Here is a 23884-nt window from a genome sequence, read left to right as displayed (position 1 = left end):
TTCCAATCTTCTGACTGCTTTCCCATTCTCTGTGATTTCTCAAAGATTATTGATGACACAGTCACATCTGCATGTTCTTTCAGTACCCTGGAAAGCAATTCATTAGGGCCTTGAACTCTATATTCCCTCCTAACCAGGGCTTCATTTCTGTTTTAGAGATGTTTGTCCTACCCTTTCCAGTTAGAATACTATTCTCAGTGCCAAAAATGGTAATATAATAGGAGTTCAGAAGTTGTTCTTTTTGTATTCTGTTAACATTACATCTTTTCCAAGCATTGTCCCCATAACCCCTCCTCATTCATCTTCATGGAGCTTTAAAAAAAGAAAAAAGAAATTCAATTGTCTTTAGTCTTTTCTCACTTTAGGTCATTCTGAGATTTAGCTTTTCTGACACTATTCCATAAGTCCATGAAATTTTTAAAAATTGATTCCTAATTATGTGCCCCTCTTTGTAGTCTATGTACACGATCTTCAAAAATATGAATTTATCCTATGTGACCAAATTAGTTTATAAATATCTATCCATTTACTTCTCTTTTGACATTATTCCACAGTGTACAGTTGGAATTTAATTATCATTGTCTTTCATTCCTCTTTGATATATATTGTCTTCTAGCCTCTTGCTAAACTGGAAACACATACATCTTTTCTCTGGGTTTTTGAAACTCATTTCCCAGTGTCTTGCTAAGTTCAGTATTTCCTTGCTTCACTATTACAGACTTCAAAATAGTATGAGCACTTTGTCTCAAGCTTCCTACAATTTCCATAATATTGATGTGTTTTTCCATGTTGTTCAGAATTAAACCCGAAGTCACAATTCTCCTTGTTGTGTCCTTTACAATTGTCATCCATGCATTACAAGAATCTATCAGGGCGCAACTAAGTGGCACAGAAGATAGAGCTCCAGACTTGGAGTTGGTTCAAATCTGGTCTCAACCACTTCCAAGCTGTGTGACCCTGAGCTGGTCACTTACCCCCATTTGCCTAACCCTTCCCCTTCTGTCCTAGAGATATTACTGGGACAGAAAATGGGAATTTAAAAAGAAAAAAAAATCCAGCAGACCTTCTGTTTAGAAAAGTGGGACTTCCAGATATCCAGCTAGCTGAAATCCCCTATCACTACTAGACCTTATCTGTTGTTCAGTTCTGTAACCAACATAAAGTAAAATATTATTCATCATTCATATCTTTCTTATAGTTAGACAGTTCATATTAACACCTTTGAATTTTTTTCACAAATGTTGTTCCTAGTTTTTATGTCCTTAAATTTATTGATTTCCAACTACATATATACCTTCTTGGTACACTTACATTAAATCAGTTTCTTTTAAACAAAGTATGACTTTATCATATCATATACACAAATCCCTTCCATGTAGTGACTTTACCCATCATGGTTTCAATAAATCCCAGGTTAGCATAAGAAATTAAATGGGAATTTCTTAGGAGTTTTCCAAGAGTCACAGACAACATGCTAAGGCCAGCAGATGACACAGAAAAAAAGTTTAGAGACTATAAAGCCCATGACCAAGCATTTAACTCAAATTTTACAGTGCCCCATAAAATAAAAAGAAAAAATTCAGCCTTCTCTGGCATGAAGAGCTAAAATTTTTTATGCAAATTTTCCAGATTGCAAAGACCTTAAAATATGAAATGGACAACTATATTATATTATTGCTGCACTACTTCCTATATTTAAATATAATTAGTTTCTTTTAAAGGAGGTATGTCCTTCCATTGCTATATCTATTTTGCTTGGATATGATACTAATAATTATAAAGTAATTATATTAATTATTCCTTCTCTGGTCATTAGGTTCACCTGGCCTTGCCATTCACTCTGCTGCTACACCTTTAGGACTTCAGACCTTTCCGTCTTCACTGGAGTGAATTCTCTTTCATGAGCTACTTTCCCCTATTAAATGTGAGTTCCTTGAGTAGAGACTCTCTGGATATTTGTTGTTGTAGTTTGTATCTCTAGAACTTGGTGCAGTGTTTGAAATTTAGCAAGCATTTTAATAAGTATTTCCTTCTTTCATTCAGTCATACGAATGTAGCTGTCTAGAGGCAAAAGGAGATGATTCCATCAGAGAGATATATAATGGGGAAAGGAGTGAACTGAGGGCAGCTAGGTGGCTCAGTAGACAGAGAGCCAGACCTGGAGACTGAAGTTCCTAAGTTTAAATCTGACTTCAGACACTTCCTAGCTGTGTGTGACACTGAACAAGTCATTTAACTCCCATTGCCTAGTCCTTACCACTCTTTTCCCTTGGAACCAATATTTAGTATTAATTCTAAGACAGAAGGTAAGGGTTGAAAAAAAAAGAAAAAAAGAAAAAGAAGTGAACTAGTCACATAACCAAGTTAAGAAAAAACTGATGTCCACTGCTGTATTTGAAATCTCTAGAAATCTGGTCTTCAGAGTAGGATGTACACTTTTTAGCAGTTACACAACACAATCTTCTTAGATATGTAAGACAATATTAGATTGAGGAGAGCAGCCTAGATTTTAGAGTGCTTAGAGTCATTACTTCCTTCCTTCCTCTCCCTGTGCCCAGTATGAGCTTTGACCTGCAGTCATTGGCTGTATTCCTCAGGTAAGGCATCATTCCCAATCCACGTCCTAAAGTCCCTATACTCCTGTTCTCCTTCCTGAACCCTGACTTCATCCACAAGGGCTACTATAAAAAGAAGTTTTGTACCATTTAATAAAAAAATTATTTATCTTTTCAATATAATTTATTTCATTTTTTAAAAATTATATATTTTATGAAATATATGGGTAGTAATATATAATTCATAAATAAATACATAACTTGGGGATACCCAATGAAAATCTTTTTCTGATAAGGATAAGTATCAAAAAAAATATGGAGACCACAATTATAAAAGAAAACTCTCAAAATTTTGACTGAACACCCATGATCATGGACGATTTGACAGGAAGAATTAGGGGTAAGCAAGAATCCTACAGAAAGAAGAGGTAAAGAGGGTTTGACTTGTACTCATATTAATGAGATCATAAATGCATCAAAAGAAGCAAAGCATCTGAAATACATAATAACTAGTGTTTGCGACTCTCTCCTATTGTCTCTGTCCAAGAACACTAGCACCTTCTCCAGTTTATATCACACAATGTACCTGAAATTGACATTGTGTACCTGGGCATGAGACTTTATATTGATCTCTACTGAATGTGACCTGATTAGATTCAGCCCAGGGCTTTAGATTCTGACTGCCATTAACTCTCTCTCCCAGTTTTGCCCATGCAAATCCTACAAGCATATCATCTGTGTCTTTATCAAGAAACTGATTTTAAATTATTATAAATGGAACTATAAATGCAAAAACCTTCTGAATATGTTTTTATTTCTGAGCAACCACTGAGAAAAACTGTCGTACCACTTTTATGTATGATAGCAACAATTCTGATTTCTCTCTTTGTGTAGTACAGTGGAAAGAACCCTGGACTTGGAGTCCGAGGACCTGGGTTCTAATCTCAGTTTTGCTAATTAAGCAATTCACAACTTCTCTGGATAGATAGCCTAGTGTGGTAGAGAAAGCATAGGATTTAGAGTCAGGAAGACCTCAGTTCAAATCCTGACTCATGCTTATTAGCCCTGGGAGTCTGGGCAAGTCTCAATCTTTCTTCATCTTGATTGTCTCACCTATAAAAGGAGATTAGACCCACTGTTCCCTATGGTCACTATCTCTCAATCATTGATTCTATGATGTTACAATTAGCTGTCCTCTGAAGACATCCTTTCTAATCCTATGATCCTACTTATAACAAAGATGAGTGACTTCCTGCATGTGAATGGGTGCTCTCTCTACCTATACCCACAATCTGTATGATTATGTCTCTCTCTTTCCCCACCTACCACCCTCCTGGTGCCTTAAACCAGTAGAATTAAGCTCAAATGGAAACACGGCCACTAAGTTATAGGCTTGGATAGGTGGCATAGACGTATCAGGCTAGATAGTAACACAAAGTTTTATATTAATGTAAATATTATATATTTACTTATTTTGTTAAATATTTCTCACTTACATTTTTAAACCTTTATCTTCCATCTTAGAATCAATACTGTGTATTGGTTCCAAGGCAGAAGAGTGGTAAACACTAGGAAGGTTAGGTGACTTGTCCAGGGTCCCACAGCTAGGAAGTGTCTGAGACACTTACTTGAGCCCAGGACCTCTCATCTCTAGGGTTCACTCAATCCACTGAGCCATCTAGCTGCCCCCACCACCATCACCATTTTAATCTAGTTTCAGTCTTCTTTTTTATCTCTCTGATTTAGATTGCCTTCATGAATTTCTATTATGGAATAATTACCTGCTAGTGATACGCCTCTTCAAATTTAGCTATATTGGTCCTGTCCCAAACACACACACACACACACACACACATAGTGGATCACCAATTTTTAACCATTCCAGTGTGATAGGACCTGTCAGAGTTTACATAGGCAGAGCCTAGGGTCACTTCAGTGCCACGGTGAGAGACTGGGGCATATGCCTCAAGATATAGATTTTTTTTTAATTTAAAATGGAGTTTTGCTAAATGTCCCTTAAAAAATACTAGAGAGTTAATTCAATCAGAAAATGTAAGGCATTAGTCAGGAAGAGACACAAACATAAACAATTTAATTCTTAAACTCAGGAACTGGGTGAAGGAATAAGAATTCTCAATGAATTCAAATATATCTCTGTATACATATATGTATATATAATTTTTATATGACCTAAGTGGCACTGCTTACTCTCTCCTTCTGCTTTTGGCATGGAAATAAGGTAGACTCAAGGAAAACTCACCTATTCCCTCCACCAAAAGACACACAGTTGTTCACATTTCTTCTACATTGCAAGTTTTCCCATCATGGTTTTGATATATCTCAGATTGACATAAGAAATTAAATGGGAACTTGGAGGGATCTTTAAAAAAGCTGAAGATGACATGCAAAGGTCAGCAGATGACACAGAAAAAGGTTTAGAAAGCCTATGACCTAAAAAGTCTATAACCAAATACTTAACCCAAATTTTACAATTTTACGCCATTAAAAGAATTCAGAACTTTTCTGGTACAAGGGGAGAATCAAAAACTTTTATGCAGATTTTCTAGATCATGGGGCACCATGCTCCTAACTCCCACAAAATAGAAGGGATACCTGTAACTCCATTTGAGTTTAGTGTCAAATGCTTGCTAATTAAAAAATTAAATTATATTAAAAACCAAAACATAAAAATATAGGTGTAACTTCTTATTCGAAGCCCTTTCTTCTCTCCCTAATTACTAGCATTCAATTCCCCTTTAAATTACTTCTGCAATTCTCATATTTTCTTTCTTTTTTAAAACCCTTAAAGAGAGACAGAGAGAGAGTGACAGAGAGAGAGAGAGAGAGAGAGAGAGAGAGAGAGAGAGAGAGAGAGAGAGAGAGAGAGAGAGAGAGAGAGGTTTTTAAATGAAAATTTATTTATTCAGGGAGAGAGAGTGCTTAAATGTTGGCCAGTGAGTTAGGAAATTAAGTGATCGAATTTGGGAGGTAAACTAATATCTAGACTCCAATATGCTCTGCTGAGGTCTTGAGGAACAGCTTTGGTCAGCTAATTCCAAAGTCATACAACAAGAACTGACTCAACATCAGGGCCCAATCAAAAAAATCTAAGCATAGGGGCAAACATCCCTGGTGGAGGAATAAAACTATTTTAGGATTTTCTTTCTAAAACCCTTACCTTCAATCGTAGAATCAATACTGTGTATTGGTTCCAAAGTAGAAGAGCAGAAAGGGCGAGGCAATGGGAGTTAAGAGACTTACCCAGGGTCACACAGCTAGAAAGTGTTACACTAGGATTATTTTTAAAAAAACTAGTAAATGGTAAGCTGATTATCTTTTTTTTAATGTTACTGAAACTCTCTACCTAAATCATCATCTTCTCCCCATCATACAACCTCCTTTATCACTTCTTCATTGTCAATGGACATCTAAGACATTGACATGGTTTTTTTTTTTTCCAGAGAGCAGGAAAAGGGGACCTGCAGGTTTCAGACCCTTGTAAGAGAAAGAAGAAGCAACAGAATGAAAAGTCTTCCTAGTGTTGGTGATGGGGTGAAAAATTAGTAAGGTGAGGGTAGGATTATTGGAAAAAATTGGGAGGGCAGGCACATTCTGCTATCCCAAGGTACCATACTGGCATTCTCAGAATTCACACCACTTTAAACAGAATAATTATTACCCTGTGAAGTACCCAGATACTCTCTGACTAGAGATAATCACTCTTCCAGGCAAAATGGCCCTTTTGAAATGGATTTCAAAAGAATTCAACACTTATTTAGTCAATTTAATAATTCAAGAAGCCTTTATTAAGCATCCACTGTGTGCAAGGCATTTTCTTAAGTCTGGGGATAAAAAGATAAAAATGAAGCAGTAAAGTCTACATTTTTTCACTGGGGGAAAGCTGGGGCAAGTAAGTGGCTCATTGGGTAGGAAGCCAGATTTGGAGACAGGAGGTCCTGGGTTTGAATCTGACCTTAGATGCTTCCTAGCTATATAGGACCCTGGGCAAGTCACTTAACCCCAAATGCCTAGCCCTTACAGCTCTTCTGCCTTAGAACCAATACTTAATATCAATTCTAAGACAGAAAGTAATAGGTTTTTTATAAAAGAAAGGAAAATATGAAAGCTATAAAGTAATTTCAAGGGGAAATGAGTGCTAGTAACTGAGGAGAGCAGGAATAGCTACAAATAAGGAGTAACACTTGTATTTTTATGTTTTGACTTTTAATGTAATTTTACATTTTTAATTAGCAAGCATTTGTGTTCTCTTTCTGCCACCTCCTCCCTCACAAAAAAAAAGAAAAGAAAAGCCCTTGTTACAAATATGAATAGTTAAGCAAAACAAAATCCCACGTTGACCATGCCCATGAGGCACACATCAATTTATTGAGTTTTGCTTTGCTGTGCTTTGCAGAAATTGCAGGATTTTTGCAAATTGAAAATTTATGGCAGTCCTATGTCAGCCTTGTCTATCAATACCATCTTTCCAACAGCATGTGGGCACATCATGTCTCTGTCTCCCACTTTGATAATGCTCACAATATTTCAGACTTTTTCATTATTAACTTATCTGTTATCGTGATCGTTAATCTTTGGTGTTACTACTGTAATTGTTTTAGAGCACCACTCATAAAATGGCTCACAATCAATAAACGTTGTGTGTGTTCTGACTGCCCTATAGCATGAAACACAACAATGTTCAAATTAGGGCAATTAATAACCCTATGATGGCTTCTAAATATTCAAGCAAAGAGTCGATCGATAGGGCAAGCTTCATTGTTGTCTTATATTAATGAATTGTCATAGACACCTGATCATTCACAGTTGTCAAGGCAAGATCCTCCACCAGCAAAAAGATAATGACTCACTAAGCAGAGGCTAGAATGGCAGCTGGAGGAAAGGCAAAAAGGCAGGAAATGGCAGGTACTAGAACCAGTGAGTAAACCAATTTGATTGGATTAGAGAGTATGCGGAGAGGAATGATGTGAAATAAGACTGGAAATGTGTGTGGAAGCCAGATAGTAAAAGACTGTAAATGATAAGGGTTCTGAATTTCATCCTAGGGACTCATTAAAGATTAAGAGTTGGGGAGAGAAGAAGGACACGAGAGAAGGAGTTGATCAGCTCTGCATTTTAGGAATATCAATTTGAGAGCTCTTATGGAGGATGAATTGGAGAGAGAAAAGCCTGGAAGCAAGGAGACCAGTCAGGAAGCTTTTGTGATTGTCTAGCCAAGAGGCAATGAGGGGCTGACCGAAGTCAGAGGCTGAGTAGACATATTAGAGAAATATAACAGAGAAAAAATGTAAGTTCCTTGAGAGTAAGAATTATTTTGTTTTTGACTTTGGATCCCCAGCTCCTAGCCCAGTGTTTAGCATATGGTAGGTGCTTGATAAATGTTTGCTAAATTAAACTAAAATATACAGGGCTTGTATACCAATCTGGATGAGAATCACACAAGTGGAAAAGGTATGGAGGGGTAATTATTGACACGAGGCTCTTGCTGGTGAAATCAATTGGAAACCATTGAAGGTTCAAAAGTATTTGCATAGCTCTGTTCTAAGCTTGTTGGATGTTTGATCCATGCCTCTCCCTTGGGTTTGGAAGAGCTGGTGATGTGTTTCTGCTTAAATGATCTTTTCTGATTGCTGAGTAAGGGAAGCAGTACAACAACCAGGTCCACTTATTGAACTGTCCCAGCATGAACACACTTCCCTTACACGTCATCCCCCAAGGAGTTAGGAATGTCAACAATAAAGTACACAGAAGTTGTTGAAAGAGACTGGCCCCATCAAGGACTCTAGAAGTAGACAATGAATATATCACTCACTAGAAACAAACACCATGAAAGTGGTGAGTTGAAAGCCCTTCTCATTCCATCCCAGACCTTTAGAAAATTCCAGAATGGCTTTGCATAGCAGATACTCTTAGGAGTACTCATACTGATGGAATTACAGGATACCAAATACTTAGCATTTCTGATTTCTTCAGAATGAGAACACTCTCCCATCTTTCCAGCAAAAGTGTTACCAATAAATCATGATTTAGAGGCTAAATCTTAAATACTTCCTTAAGGCAGAGGTTAAATTACTTGCCCAAGATCACACAGCTACTAAGTGTGAGAGATAGGATTTGAATCCCGAGTCTTGTTGATTATAAGCCCAGAATTCTCTTTACTATGACTCAAAAATATCATTATATCACTAATATCCTTTATTGAAAAAACCCTCAAATTCCATCTTAGAATCAATATTGTGTATTGGTTCTAAAGTAGAAGACCAGTAAGGGCTTGACAATGAGGGTTAAATGACTCGCCCAGGGTCCCACAGCTAGGAAGTGTCTGAGGACATATTTGAACCCAGGACTTCCCATCTCTAGACCTAGCTCTCAATCCACTGAGCCACCAAGCTGCCCCAATCACTATACTGAATTCACATTCTTCAAAAGCACACAGGTCTTTCAGACTTTAAAAAAAATGCATTAGCAGACACAGCTGGACCCAAGTTATCAACATGTAAATGAAAGGATCAATAAGAATCATTTTATTAAATGACTAAAATGAGCCAGATGCTCAGCTCTGAAAAATATGAAAATCCTGATCCCACATATGTCTTTACTAAAAGCCCAGGTCCTTCTAGTAGTTTACACTAACTGTAGGAACAATAGTGATGGGGATGGGGGTGGCCAACTCCATTCCTCTAACTCTAGAGACTGAGCTTTTGGATGGCTTTGAGGATCTTACAAAGGATAAAGATGCCATGTGAGTGCCTTTCTCCAGAACCTCTTATTTCTTCCATCCCCATGAACTACTAATACTCTTTAAAGCCCCCAACTACAAAACATTTAAGGAAGACACACTGAAATACATTACTATACAGGCTCTTGACATAGAATCAATATACCTTTAAGCACATCTATATCTTGCATTAACCTTGCATTTCCCTGAGATTTAAAGGCTATTCGCTGTTGCTCATCTCAAAATCTTTCCAATGCTGTTCCATATTAAACATATCATTGTGAAGATAAGGAAACTGCTTGTCTAAACCTCTTTTTGGAAATGTTTTTAAAATGTGATTATCCTCAGTATAAAATATTCAAAGAAAATTTTTCTAAAATTAAAAAATTACAAACTTGGTTATAAAAAAGGTAAGGAATGGTTCCATGGATAGAGCACAGGACCTAGAGTCAAGAAGACACAGTTCCAATCCAGTCTCAGACACTTATTATGTAACCCTGGCCAAGTCACTTAACTTCTGCCTCAGTTTCCTCATATGTAAAATAGAGAAAATAAGAGCATCTATTTCTCATGGCTGTTGTGAGAATCAAATGAGATGAAAATTGTAAAGCACTTAACACAGCGCCTGGTACATGGACATTATATATTAGCTATTAAGCATATTTTTGTACTGTCATATCAATCACAGACCAAAAATAAAAATAAAACATAATTTCAGCATGTAGAGCCTTTTGGCAATAATTAATTTCATCTCCAGAGACATTTCTCCTTTTTTCTTCTTCTTCACTAGCCCTTCCTCCTCACTTAGCAGATGTTTTCATGAGCTTCCACAACCAAAGGTTCACCACTTGGTGGCCAACCCACTTATCACAAGCCTCTCTATACATTTAGCATGGCTGGTCTTTGAACGACTGGCATATGGCTGGGTTCATATTCAAAGCCCTTTCAGCTTGGCAGGACTCATTATTCAAGCATGGCCTTCAAGAATCCAGGGTCACTTCCATGGAATGATAAGGAATTAGGTATCTCACAAATGCCAGGCTTAGCAAACCGATTGCTAGTCCTAGATTACTTATTGATTAAAAAAAAAACAGAAAAAAGAGGAAAAAATTCTCACTAGTAAAATATAAAATTAAAGTGATGTTTTATAGTCTTGGAGGTAAAAGAATTTTAAGCATAGTACAAAATGTTTTTAATTCTTTGTATCTTAATTAAAATTTAAAATCTTAAATACATTAGGATAAAAATTTTAATAGAATTTATGTAATAATTGATCACTAATTCTTTAAATTTTGCAAAATGCTTTAGATATATTAGCTCAGTTCAGTCTGACTTTAGAGCCCTGTAAGAGATAAGTAAGATAGATACCATCATCTCCATTTTAGAAATGAAGAAACTGAGGGGGCAGCTGGGTGGCTCAGTGGATTGAGAGTCACGCCTAGAGACGGGAGATCCTAGGTTCAAATCTGACCTCCGACACTTCCCAGCTGTGTGACCCTGGGCAAATCACTTGACCCCCATTGCCTAGCCCTTACCACTCTTCTGCCTTGGAGCCAATACACAGCATTGACTCCAAGACGGAAGGTAAGGGTTAAAAAAAAGAAAGAAAGAAATGAAGAAACTGAAGTTCAAAGAGGTTGATTTGCTGGTACTAAGCATGAGAGCCATCACTGGAACTCAGTTCTTCTTCCTAAATTCAACATTCAATGTACCACCAGACCAGTACCATGCTGCTCCTTACTTAGTGTTTCTTTTTTTCCTTTTTTTAATATTTATTTTATTTTTCTTGGTACATTTTGAGTTCTGAAATGTCTTCCTTTCTCTCTTCCAATCCCACACTAGAGAAAGCTAATATTCTGTGTGTGTATGCAACCATACAATACATATTTTCATAGATCCTTCCTCTAGAGGCAAATAGCATTTTCCTTCACAAATCCTTTGTAGTTGATTTGAGTGTTCATATTACTCAGAATAGCTTAGTCATTCACAATTACACTCCTGACAATATTTCTATTACTCTACACAGCATTCTCTTGATTCTGCACATTTCATTCTTTGTTATTGCAGGCAAGTCTTTTCATGTTTTTCTAAAATCAATCTGCTAGTCATTTCTTAGAGCACAGTAGTTTCCATCACAATCATATACCACAACTTATTCAGCCATTCCCCAATTGATGAGCATCCCCTCAATTTCCAGTTTTTTGCCACCACGGCTTTTATAAATATTTTAGAACATATAGATCCTTTTCCTTTTCCCATGATCACCTTATGAAATAGACTTAACAGTAGCACTGCTAAATCAAAGGGTAATTTTATAACTCTTTGGGCACAATTCCAAGTGATTCATCAAAATGGTTAGATCAGTTCACAATTCTACCAATCATGTATTAGTGTTCCATATTTGGTGTTTTTTTTAAACCCTTCTTTTCTGACTTAGAATGGGTAAAGATTCTAAGGCAGAAGAGTGGTAAGGATGAGGCAAATAGGATTAAGTAATTTGGGGTCACACATCTAGAGAGTGCCTGAGGCCAGATTTGAACCAGGTCCTCCTGACTCCAGTGCTGGCACTTTATCCACTGTGCTTCTTAATGTTTCAATAAAATAAGATTTGAAAAGTTTTACTATGAACTAGAAACATTTTATTGGTTTAAATGGATTTTCCCTTTCTTTCACTTCAAAAATAGTTATTTTCCCCTATCAGGTCTGATTTAAGAAGCAAAAGGTCTAATTTGCAAGGAAAAATTATTTTCTATAAGGAATCTCAGTTGAAAAGCAGCTAAGGATTATTTTAATTGGCTTTAACTGGCACTCCCACACATTGAAATATTCTTGAACTGAAACTAAACCTTATTTTCAAAAATACAGCATTATCTGTGAAATAACAGGAAGAGAAAGGAAGAAACCTTTCCCAAAATGATCATTCTACATAACTACTCGTTAAGACAATCAAACACAGAAACACTATTAAGGAATACTTTAGGACAGGGATTTGAACCTTTTTTGTATGCCACAGATCCCCTTAGAAATCTAGTTAAATCCATGGGCCTCTTTTCAGATTACAAAGGGAACCAACAATCCTGACATGCAGTTTTGTTGTTGTGCAGTTTTGTCCAATTCTCTTGACCCCATTTGGGTTCTTCTTGGCAAAGATCCTGGAAAGGTTTGCTATTTCTTTCTCCATCTCATTTAAAGATAAGGAAACTTGAGGTAAATAGGGTTAAATGACTTACCTAGGATTATACAACCAATAAGCCTCTGAGCCCAGATTTGAACTCATGAAGATGAATCTTCCTGGTGCTCTATCCACTATGCTACAGAGCTACCAACATGCAATTACCACAGTATTTTTATAACTTCACAAATTCTAATTTAAGAGCTCCTGATTCAGGACTTCACATTTTGTGATAAATGATGAAAGGTTTGCAGAAACTGTTGCCAAAACTGAGAGATGCAAACCTCAGAGAATGATCGACAGGACCATGTGACTAAGGGTCACCTGGGAGCCTGAGGCTTGAGATTTTAGGAAAAGATTCTATGCCCAACAGTGCTTCATCTCATAGTCTTCTCTCCTGGAAGGACCTAAGGCTTGAAGAAGATATTTTCTCCTGAAACCAGCAGAGGAAAGAGGTTTTTGGATCTGGCTGTTGGCAGCATCAGTAAGAAGATCTCTGGACCTGCTTGGATATCAGCCAACTGAAGGTCCTGGCTGGCTTGCCAAAACTGTTATGATGGGATTTGGGGTGAGGAAAGAAGAGGGAAAAACTAAATAAATTCAAATTTATTCGTTGGGAGGGTAGGAAGGAACAGGGGTTATACTTACCCTTAAAGTAATATCTATAAACTAACTAAACTATCTTATTAAGCTAAGCATTAACTTTCCAATATCCAAGTCTCGCACCAGGAGTCCAATCAAATGGGCTAGGATCTTCAGTTGGCTGATATCCAAGCAGATTCAGAGATCTTCTTACTGATGCTGCCAACAGCCAGATCCAAAAACCTCTTTCCTCTGCTGGTCTTAGAAGAAAATATCTTCTTCAAGCCTTAGGTCCTTCCAGGAGAGAAGACTATGAGATGAAGCACTGTTGGGCATAGAATCTTTTCCTAAGATCTCAAGCCTTAGGCTCCCAGGTGACCTTTAGTCACATGCTCCTGTCAATTATTCTCTGAGGTTTGCCTCTCTCAGTTTTTGCAACAGCTTTTGCAAACCTTTCATCCTTTATCACAATTTGAAACTAGGTAGTAGTAAGGACATTGAATTGTACCTTTTAACAAAAATAATAATAATAAAGAATTATATAATGCTTACTTTATTTTATAATCATTATCTCATTTGTTCCTCACACAGATAAGGAATGTGACCCAAGTTAAACTAGCATCCATTTTTGCAACCTTTTCTTATCAAAGATCCCAAAACTAGCTTTCTTGGAACATCAAAGAAGAGTACCAAGCCCAGCCTCCATTTTTAGGGCAACCACAGCTTCCATTTTTCTTCCATCTCATTCTCCTTATTCCTGAAGGGTGACACAACCCTAGAGCTCACCTAAGATCTGAGAGCAAGGACTTTGGCACAGAGATCTACTTGTATTTATCACTCTATGCAAGCATTCTCCACGATCCTGCCTGTGCCAATGGAGGTCAAATTGAATGAAGTATGACCACAAATGAATAAGGGCTTCAAGAGTCAAATTAGAAGATATGGGGGACGGCTCAGTGGATTGAGAACCAGATCTAGAGATGGGAGACCCTAGGTTCAAATCTGACCTCAGACATTTCCATTTGCCTGACCTTTCCTTTCTTCTGACTTGGAACCAATACACAATGTCAAATCTAAGGCAAAAAGTAAGAGTTGGTTTAAAAGAATATGTGAATTTAAGTATTGTCTCTGTTGTACATTATCTCTATGAATAGGAAACTTGATCCCCTGCTCTGAGCCTCAGTTTCTTCATCTGAGGTTTCTTCCCAATACAGAGAGCTAGGGTGCCAACACAGAACTGTGCCATCTACAACTGAGATGGAATGAGGAGTGGGGTGAGTCAGAGAACCCAATCCATTGTCATAATTTCACATTAAATGAGTTGGGTCAGCTTTCCATCCCACCCTTTCTGTCTCTCAGTCAGCAACTTGATCAGAGCTTCTCCTGGGAGAAGACAATCAGCATGTGCCCAGGGCATCTGATCATCTGGCAAGAGCCCTAAACTCCAAAGTAATGATAATTGTTTAAAATTCCATCATGAAATATGCAATCAGCCCATATGGTACCTGTCGTGAGAGGAAAACATTACAAAAAAATTAAAGAGCTCAAAGCTGAGCAGATTCCTACCATCTAGGTAGATTTATCCTAATAGTGAAATTGATTGTCTTTACCCAAAAGAGCAGAATGGTCTACTCAACTGTGAACCGCCAGATTTTGTAAGAACTGACAATCACATCTGGTTTGTTTCCTTGATGCATTCACCAGGAAGGAAGCTGGCTTCCATTTGCAGGTAGAAACTTAGAGACATCTAAGAGTTGTAAACATTAAAGACCACAGTTCAGACACTGAAGAGTGCTAAACCAAAATGACAAGAAATTCATAACCAAAGCAGCCTTGGTGAGTTGGTTTAGAATCTAAAAGGACTAAATAGCAAAACTATATTTAAAACTAATAGCAAAGTCTAAAAAATAATCTTTTTATTCACTATACACAAACCACCATTGAAACTTACTATAGAAAGAATAACTCTCATTACAATTCTACCTTCTCACTCCATCCACCATCTTTTTTTTAACTTGGCAGCAATTCAATTTAGGGAATAGAGGTGTACCTTGCTTAACTTGCCCCTGAGGAAGTTATGCATGTTCTAAAGTTGAACAAATTAAATTACCCTTGAAATTCACTGAAGAGTTATTATTTAAAGGAATTCTAAGGAGAATTCTTGACAAACAAAAATAACATGTTCTGCTAATTAAATAATCACAATTAAATAAATAAATTCAATGCATCTCTTTTTATAAATGGACATCTTTCCAAATAGAGCTTCCTCAAAATAGGAAACACCAAAGCTAGGTAAGGGGTATTCACGGAAATATGGGATAGAAATTTGTGAGAACAATCAGGAAAGGCAGACTATGTTACTGGAATAATGCTAAATGTAGATACTAAAGTTATATGTTTGGGTACTCTGAGCCCAGCATAAATGATTCAGTAGAATTAAGTGAGGATTTGGGGAGTTAGAAGACTGGCATTCAAATTTCAATCCAAGTACTTGCCACTTATATAACCCTAAATAGTTTAACACCAAAGTAGAATGAGCCTCAATTTTAATATTAATATGCTCAAAATGAGGACATTAGATTAGATCAGTAGTACTTAACTTTTTGTGTTATGAACCCCTTCAGCAGTATGAGGAAGACTATGGGTCCCTTTCCAGAATAATATGAGTCATTTACATTCAAAATTGAAAGAAATGTTAAATTTCTTTTTTTTATTTTATTTATTTATTTTTAAAGTATTTTTCCATGGTTATATGATTCATGTTCTCTCTCTCCCATCTTCCCTCCCCACTCCCAGAGCTGACAAACAATTCTACTGGATTAATATATGAATTATCACTCAATACCTATTGCCATATTATTCATTTTTATAACAGTAATCTTTTAAAACCAAAATCCCAAATCATATACCCATATAAAAATGTGATAAATCATATTTTTCTTTTATGAAAGAATGCTAAATTTCAGTTAATGGACTACTATCAAGTTCATGGATTCCCTGAAATCTATCCATGGTCTCCAGGGGCCCCAGGTTAAGGAACTTTAGACTAGGAAATCTCTAAGATTCCTTTTAGTTCTAGAATCTATGATCTTATAGTAACTAAATGTGAATGGAGCCAATGCAAATTTGTCTTATCTAATATACAATTTCTGTAAGGCAAGTGATTTCTGAAAATGGATTAGTCTGCCCACATTAAACTACTGCTCCATTATCTGGATGCTATCCTGCCCCAAAATCACTTTGTATTTTAGATAAAGCTCATTAACTAATCAATAGCTGGCACTGCTATTTCTAAGAGGTAACTTTCACTTACAAGATAAAGAATCACTTTCTCTCTTAATAAACAAATAGTGAACTGGAGAATGTATAAAATTAAAATATTTACAACAATAACATATAATCAAAGATACTAATCATAACTCAAGAAAGCTCCCTGGAAGGGAGTTACATATAAAAATATGTCATTTTGACTTTTACACAAGAGAAATTAATAACATTCCTTTTTCAAAAACTGCTGATGAAAAAATGTGTCTGTTGGATACCTGTTTTCTTCATATAATTAACTTATTTCAAAATATTTTGGGGTAAGAAATCTATTTGGGTAAGAAAAATGCCTTACTATAACCTTTTTTTCCTAGAATATATTCTCATGCTGTGTGTTTATTGGGGTTTTTTATCCAATAGTCAAGCTCTGTATTCTCAGCACATCTAAGAAATAAACAAAAATGCTGTGTAGTGTTTTTCTCTTCCCCAGTTCCCTGATGAAGAAACATCCTGCCTGAGCTTCATCATCCATCTTCTCCTGATGAAACATGAAAGTTTACAGAAATATAGCATGTACCAAAGCAGATCAGTTTTGTTTTAAAATATTTTAATAGTGGAGACTGCTGCTTTAAGAACCAAATTTGTATTGAGTCTCACATCTAGTCTGTACCAAGTATACTTTGATCACTCTTTCAAAAGATCAACATTTAAATATTATGTAAATTGTATTTCCTTAATGTTCCCTTTTTGCATGAAATCAAACAAAAAAACTTGTTTCCCTCTGAAAACAGAGAACTCTAAAAAATCAACATATTAAAACTAAAAAAATAAATCATTTCAAACATAGTCCTGTTTCATTCAAAGGTAACATCTTTTACAGATCGAAATAAGAAGGAATTACATTTTTCTTAAAAGAACTCCAGACATCAATTTTCAAGCCTTTTAATGCAAGAAAAGGATGGACTTGGATTACCTACATCACTATGACAATTGCTCGAAGGCCATCCTCAGTGATAAAGATTAATTTCAAAAGAAATGTCACACATGTCCTTCCTGAAAACATTGTGACTTAATGAGTAGAAATGGGACCAATAATTGAGCAATGACTGAAACTGACTCAAAGCAATGAAAGAAAATGTCACTATCCCAGATTAATATATGTATGTATATTGAGTTCATTAAATATAAATGTTATCCAATGAGGTGCAGAGAAAATATTACCTTTCCTCCACACAGAATCTTTCATTTTCAAGGGGCATTGTATAGTATGTGTAAAAAAACATTGAGATGAGGAAATTACTGTAGCCATTCCACATAACCACTTCCATACAAGTTATCCCACAGGTTCTGATAGGAAAGGTCTGAATTCAATACAGTAAGCATTTAAAGCCTCTCTGAAAAGCACTGCGAATTAGATGAGAATTTGTCCAAAGATTTCCTTATAAGACTCACCTAGAGTACAATCAGGCATTTCATAGGTGGCTTGTATAATATTCTAAGCTTTTAGGCAAGTGAGAACCAGAGGGGCAAGCAAGTGGTACAGTGGATCAAATGCCAAGCCTGGAATCAGAAAGGCCCAAGTTCAAATCTGGCCTCAGATACTTACTATCTGCGTGACCATGGGCAAGTCACTTTCCCTTATTTGACTCAGTTTCCTCATCTATAAAATGAGCTAGAGAAGGAAATATAGAATCTCTATCAAGAAAATTCAAGAGTTGAACAAGACTTAGAAACTAAGAAGGAACTTTAGAAGTCACAGACTATCATCTAGTCTAACACTATCATTTTCAAAATGAGGAAACTGAGGCACAAAAAGTCTAAATTTGGGGCAGGTGCTCCTCTTAAGAATGAGAAAGAAATTATGGATAAGCCCTATTTCTATGAATGAAAACATGGATTTTCCTAGATAGAAATGGACAATGTTTTTGTTTTATAATTCATCTGAGATCATAAAAAAAACTCATCCCAATCTACTGATTCAAAAATAAGTTAGATTGTGAATGACTAAACCAACAGAATTTGCTAATAAGCACAAGATTTTTTAGGGAAGTTTTCTATTTCTATTCTAAATTTAACAAAACTTAATGAGGCAAGCATTGAAGAATAGGGCTGAAGCAGTTTTAAGTGTCCACACACAAGCACAAACAAACAGAGATGATTTGCCCAATTAACTTCTCCAAACTTAGATAGGTAGGTCCTTGGTTGACAAACATACAGTCATTCGGTGGGACTCTACTTGGTACAAGCTGTCTTCGAGAGCCTATACCACAATAAGGCATCGGAAGAGTTTTCAAAAGCTTTAAATCCATCTAGTCTGAAAATGACCACACATAAAGTAAAATTGTTGCAGGAAATGTAGGTTACTTTTCATTATCCAGGGGTTGATGACTCAGTTTACATATTATATTATATTTTCTTATATATTATGCTATTTTATTATTACATTATATAATTATATTATATATTCTTCTTTCACCTACATATGCTTCCATAGAGAGAAAATGAAAGAATGTATAATTCAGATCTGTTCATTTGGCTACTCCCCTCTTCAGTACAAAGCCTCTACAATGCCTTCCAACTCTAAATCTATGATCTAATGATCCATTTGACTTTGATTAAGATGGAGCTTTTGGATCACCTGTGAATTTCATTTATCCAGGCTATTTCATGGTGGGAAATAGGAACCACCATCATTCCATGACACCTTAATGGTCTAACAATGCAGAAATCCCCCAACCACCTGGTGACCTAATAGTAGAAAACAAGGAGAAATAAGATATAACAAACTTTTCTAGGACGTAGTAAAGAAGATGGTCTCAATGCCTGTTTTACTTGAGTAAGAGACACCTGCAGTTTTGTCTAAATAGACTTCTTTAACAATTGAAAAAGAATTTGGTCACCTCCCCTTGTTTCCTGTTCTTGAACAGAGAACGGTTTCTCAATCCAAAAATAAACCCTATAGGCTGCATAACAAGTTTTCCCCCAGACAACTCTCCTTTAAATGATTCCCCACTGTATTTACCCTTCCCTCTCCTGTGAAATGCCTTATTTATTTTTCCTAAGTAGTTACAGAATCCTGCTAATTGGCTGTGTACTCTAAGTCATCTTGAAATGTTGTAAAAACTATATCTGAACCCAGAAAGTTAGTCTTCCTCTTCATACTAATTCATTTCTTTGCTTTTATTTTGGACTCCTATCTTTGACCCACAATTATAGAACCCCAGCTGATTTCTCTAAAGAGGTCCCATGCCTCTTGGTCAAGAGATACTCCCATAAATCCTTGCTTCCCATTTTAAGGAGCAGTTATGGTGAGGGGTATTTTTGTTTGAATTTTTTAAGCCAATTGCTCATTTTTCTCATATATTTTGAAATAAATCACACAGGGATTTACATATAGTACAATCATTTAACCATCACAGGTTTGCTTTTAGTGTTTACTAAGTACCTACTGGGTCATGAACAATAAATATTTGTTAAGTGCCTAGACTATGTACAAAGCATAATGCTAATTGATGAGAGAGGCATAAAGAAGTATAAAAAAGGCAATTCCATCTCTTGTACCTATGGACCTAGTACTGTGCTGTGTGGCACATTTATTGCAAGCAGCCACTCTTTTACCTAGACATGAAGACCAACCTGTTTACTAATTTCAAATACCATTTTTTGCCTAAAGTAAGGCCATTCCATGAGATCTTGCTGTCTGAAGGTCCACTCTAGAGGGAAAGTTGGGGGTGTTGACTTTAAATGATCGCCCTATTACAAATAGTAATAATATGGAAATAGGTTTTGAACAATGATACATGTTAAATTGCTTGACGACTACAGGAGGGGGGAAAGAACATGAATCATGGAACTATGGAAAAATATTCTTAATTAATTAAATTTTTTGAAAGAAAGTTGTGTTGTTTCCAGAATCACAACTATGATATAGCTAATATTTTCACACAAGGACTTTAAATTAAAATTCATAATTTGTTCAACTATAAAAAATAGAGGAAATGAGGATCTAGGCAACAGAAGTAGACTATGGAAGAGACAGGATAATTGCTCAATTCTCGATAGAGTGATGGACCTGGAATCAGAAAGACCCGGGTTCAAATGTGGCCTCAGACATTTACTAGTTGTTTGGCCCTGCACAAGTCGCTTACCCTCTGTTTGCTTTAATCCACTGGAGAAGGAAATGGCAAGCCATTCATTCCAGTATCTTTGCCAAGAACCATGGATTGTATGGTCCATAGGGTCTCAAAGAGTTGGGTACAACTGAATAACAAAGCACTGTTCTATTTTCAAAGAGTTCCAGAGCTCTATCATTTAACAAATAGTTCTGTGGGTCAGGAAAAGGAAACAAAAACTGACCCAGTGAATGAAAAGTTCTGATCTAGTTTAAAAAGAACCTTTTTAACAACTGAGTAGTTGATCTTAATACTTCCCTTCTGCTTCTTGGCCCAATTCAAATCTTCAAGATTCTTTGCTTCCCTGGAATCTCACTGACAGAGTACATCAGACCCATAGAGGAATCCTAGTGGCAAGACTGATCTTAACACACTAAATGCAGAAGCAGATGTTGAACTTGGAATTTTAAAGCCCTGAGTTCAAACCTAACCTCTGCTCCTTCATAGTGATATGACTATGAGCAAGTGCCTTGACTTTTCTGAACATGTTTCATCATCTTAAAAATGATGATATTAATGTTGTAAGACCTTCCATATGGTGGCTGTGAGGTAATATATGTAAAGTTATTTGCAAACTCCAAAATGCTACAGATAATTGTTTTTGGAGAATAGTTTAGAACTATGCCCAAAAGGTTACTAAAATTGTGCATACTCTTTGACTCTGCATTATTGCTAATAGCCTAAGGAGATTAAATAAAAAGGGAAAAGACTCGTATGTACAAAATTATTTATAGCAATTTTTAAATGGTAGCAAAAAAACTGAAAAATGGGGTGATGCCCATCAACTGAGGAATAGCTGAATTAGCTATGGCATAATATATATGAATATGATGGAATACTATTGTACTATATAAAAGGACAAACAGGATGGTTTCAGAAAATCCTAGTAAGATTTATATGAACTGATACAAAGTGAAGAAAACTGGAAAGGACAATTTATATAGTAACAGCCCATCATAACAACAATCAACTGTGAAAGACTTAGCAACTCTGATCAATACAATGATCCATGACAATTCCAAAGGATTCATGATGAAAAATACTACCCAGCTCTATAAAGAGCATTGCTGGGCTCTGAGTACAGACTGAAGCACATTTTTTCTCTTAATTTTTCTTGCTTTTTTCCCCATGTTATGTTTTTCATGACTTCATAAGTATTCAGATACTTCAGAAGTATTTCTTGCCTTCTCAATGAGTAGGGTAGGAGTGAAAGAAGGTGGAAATTTGGAATTGAAAAATAAAAACTGAAATATTCATTACTATTACTAGGCAACGTTAGTTATGCCTAGTTCCCAAGTTTTTTGGGCTAAAGTCAGCGTAGGATTATGAAAAGACCAATGATTTGAAATTAGGAGGTTTGAGCATCAAGCCAAGCTCTAATACATGAGTCACTTAACCTCTTGAAGCCTAGGTTCCCTGAATCCATAAAATGGGATTACCAATACTTTTTTTCCATTTAAATTTATTTATTTGTTACATTAAAATTCCAAAGTAACCTACTCCACAAGATGACTGTGATTGCTTTGAAAAACCTTTTAAACCATGTACAAATGAGCTATTATGTTTAACCCTCATCATTTCATTAGAGTTCAGCTGAAGTCTCTAAGACAAGGCTCTATTCACATGAACTCAGTTGCAATGCAAAATCATAGTTAAATCTGATTATATAACCAAATCAATATGAAAAAAATCCATATAGGCCTGTTAAGTGGAGCCCATACTTTATCTGACAGAGTTGGATTTTGAATATAAACAATTTTTATATCCTTCAAAAAAGTTCCTCTTGAGTTCTATTTTGAAACACAGAAAATCTACCTAAAAGACTAAGAATCCTCCTCAAAGGTATAGCCATCAACCTTACAGAACCCACATTTCACTCTATGTACCGTCACCAAGGAACCATTTTCTATGAATAGAAAACTAGCTACAAACCGCACTTAGACTGACATTAAGTCAATTCTTCATAGTAAGAAGTTTGAATTTTCACATTGATACCACTCATGACATTTATAATACTTACGCATTACAATAGGGTTTCTTCTCATATCCTTTATAGTTGTTCATGTTTAATGCCATCTTGCAGACTTCACAATGGAAACATCCTTTATGCCAGTACTGGAGGGAAAATTTTGAATTAGTTTTATGGTCATCACTATTTTCTAAATTTAATTCAGAGTTAAAGACCATAGGTGACAATTTTAGGGTTAAAGAAGGGACCTAGGAGGAAATATCTGAGGTGGGATCTGAAATTCTTGATCCAGTGCCCTGTTCACTAGGCAACAGTGATTCTACAGCTAATTAAATTTCTTACTAGTATTTGAAAATGCACTAAAGCAGAATTTCTTAACCTGGGACACATGAACTTTATAAAATATATTGATACCTGCAATTCAATTGGTTTCCTTTGCAATCCTGTTTTATTTCAGACATTAAACAACATCACTGAAATGGAATACACAGACTTCACCAGACTGTCACAGGGTTCCATGACAATAAAAAATCACTACAGGGATTTTAACAAAAGACATGTTTACCTACTTGCAGTTGAATAAAGCAGACAGCATTTTAACCTTAAGGGGTTTTTAGGTAAATTGTTATTTTCAGAATTTAAGGGAAGAGGAACAATGATAGTATGTGTAATATATGTATTGGGAAGAGATGATGGTAGAAGAGTAGGAAAGCCCTCCTTGGGTGTGGAGTCAAGGGAGTGCTTTGTTCAAATTCTGCCTATTTCCTAGCTACTTGACCCTTAAACACTCTTGAACCTAGGTATACTCATCTGCAAATTGGAAATAAAAACAAATACTAGGTTATTTAAGGATTAAGTGAGATTAATATTTTCAGCTGATATTATTACTCACTATGAAATAAATACAGGCTTTCTGTAGTAATAATTACTGCATGTCTATTTACTGTCCCCACAGAGAATTCTGAAACTGATTCATAGAGAAGTCACTGCCCCAGAGGGTAGCTTTTTTTTTTTTTCAACTAGTTTGAACCTCTGGAAGAGAAGACACTTCAGAGGAATGGTCTAAGTGCATGGTGGGTAGCCTAGTGTAAAGGAAAAGGCAATGAACTTGGAGTCGGGAAGACCTGGGTTCAATTCTAAGTCTGCTCCTTACTCCCAAGCGTGACCTTGGGCAAGCCTCTATGGACCTCAATTTGCTCATTTGCAAAATGAGGGGAAATGGACCACCTTGTCTCTTAACTAAGGTCCCTTCCAGCTAGAAAATCTTATGATCGTCAATAAATATCAAACAATAAAGTCGATTTTTAAAAAGACAACAGTAATGCCGGTTTAGAGCCACTTCTTTCTGGGACTTCCAACAAAACCCACCATGGATCAGGAAACCGGTTTGTTTTAACAAGACATCACTCCAAATTATCAATGACATGGGAAGCA

General features: G+C 36.1%; 1 protein-coding gene across 2 annotated transcripts in view; it reads right to left on the bottom strand.

Annotated features, from left to right (window-relative positions):
- Positions 1-23884, bottom strand: part of NEBL (nebulette) — a 479586-nt gene that overhangs the window by 453801 nt on the left and 1901 nt on the right. For both annotated transcript variants that reach the window (XM_007504894.3, XM_056800135.1), the window contains exon 2: positions 22502-22596. In XM_007504894.3, the coding sequence (XP_007504956.2) occupies positions 22502-22596 (95 nt within the window). The remainder of the gene's footprint in view (positions 1-22501; positions 22597-23884) is intronic.

Source organism: Monodelphis domestica, chromosome 5 (assembly GCF_027887165.1).
Source record: "Monodelphis domestica isolate mMonDom1 chromosome 5, mMonDom1.pri, whole genome shotgun sequence".
In the NCBI taxonomy this organism is placed as follows: domain Eukaryota; kingdom Metazoa; phylum Chordata; class Mammalia; order Didelphimorphia; family Didelphidae; genus Monodelphis; species Monodelphis domestica.
This window is presented reverse-complemented; position numbering and strand designations above follow the sequence as displayed.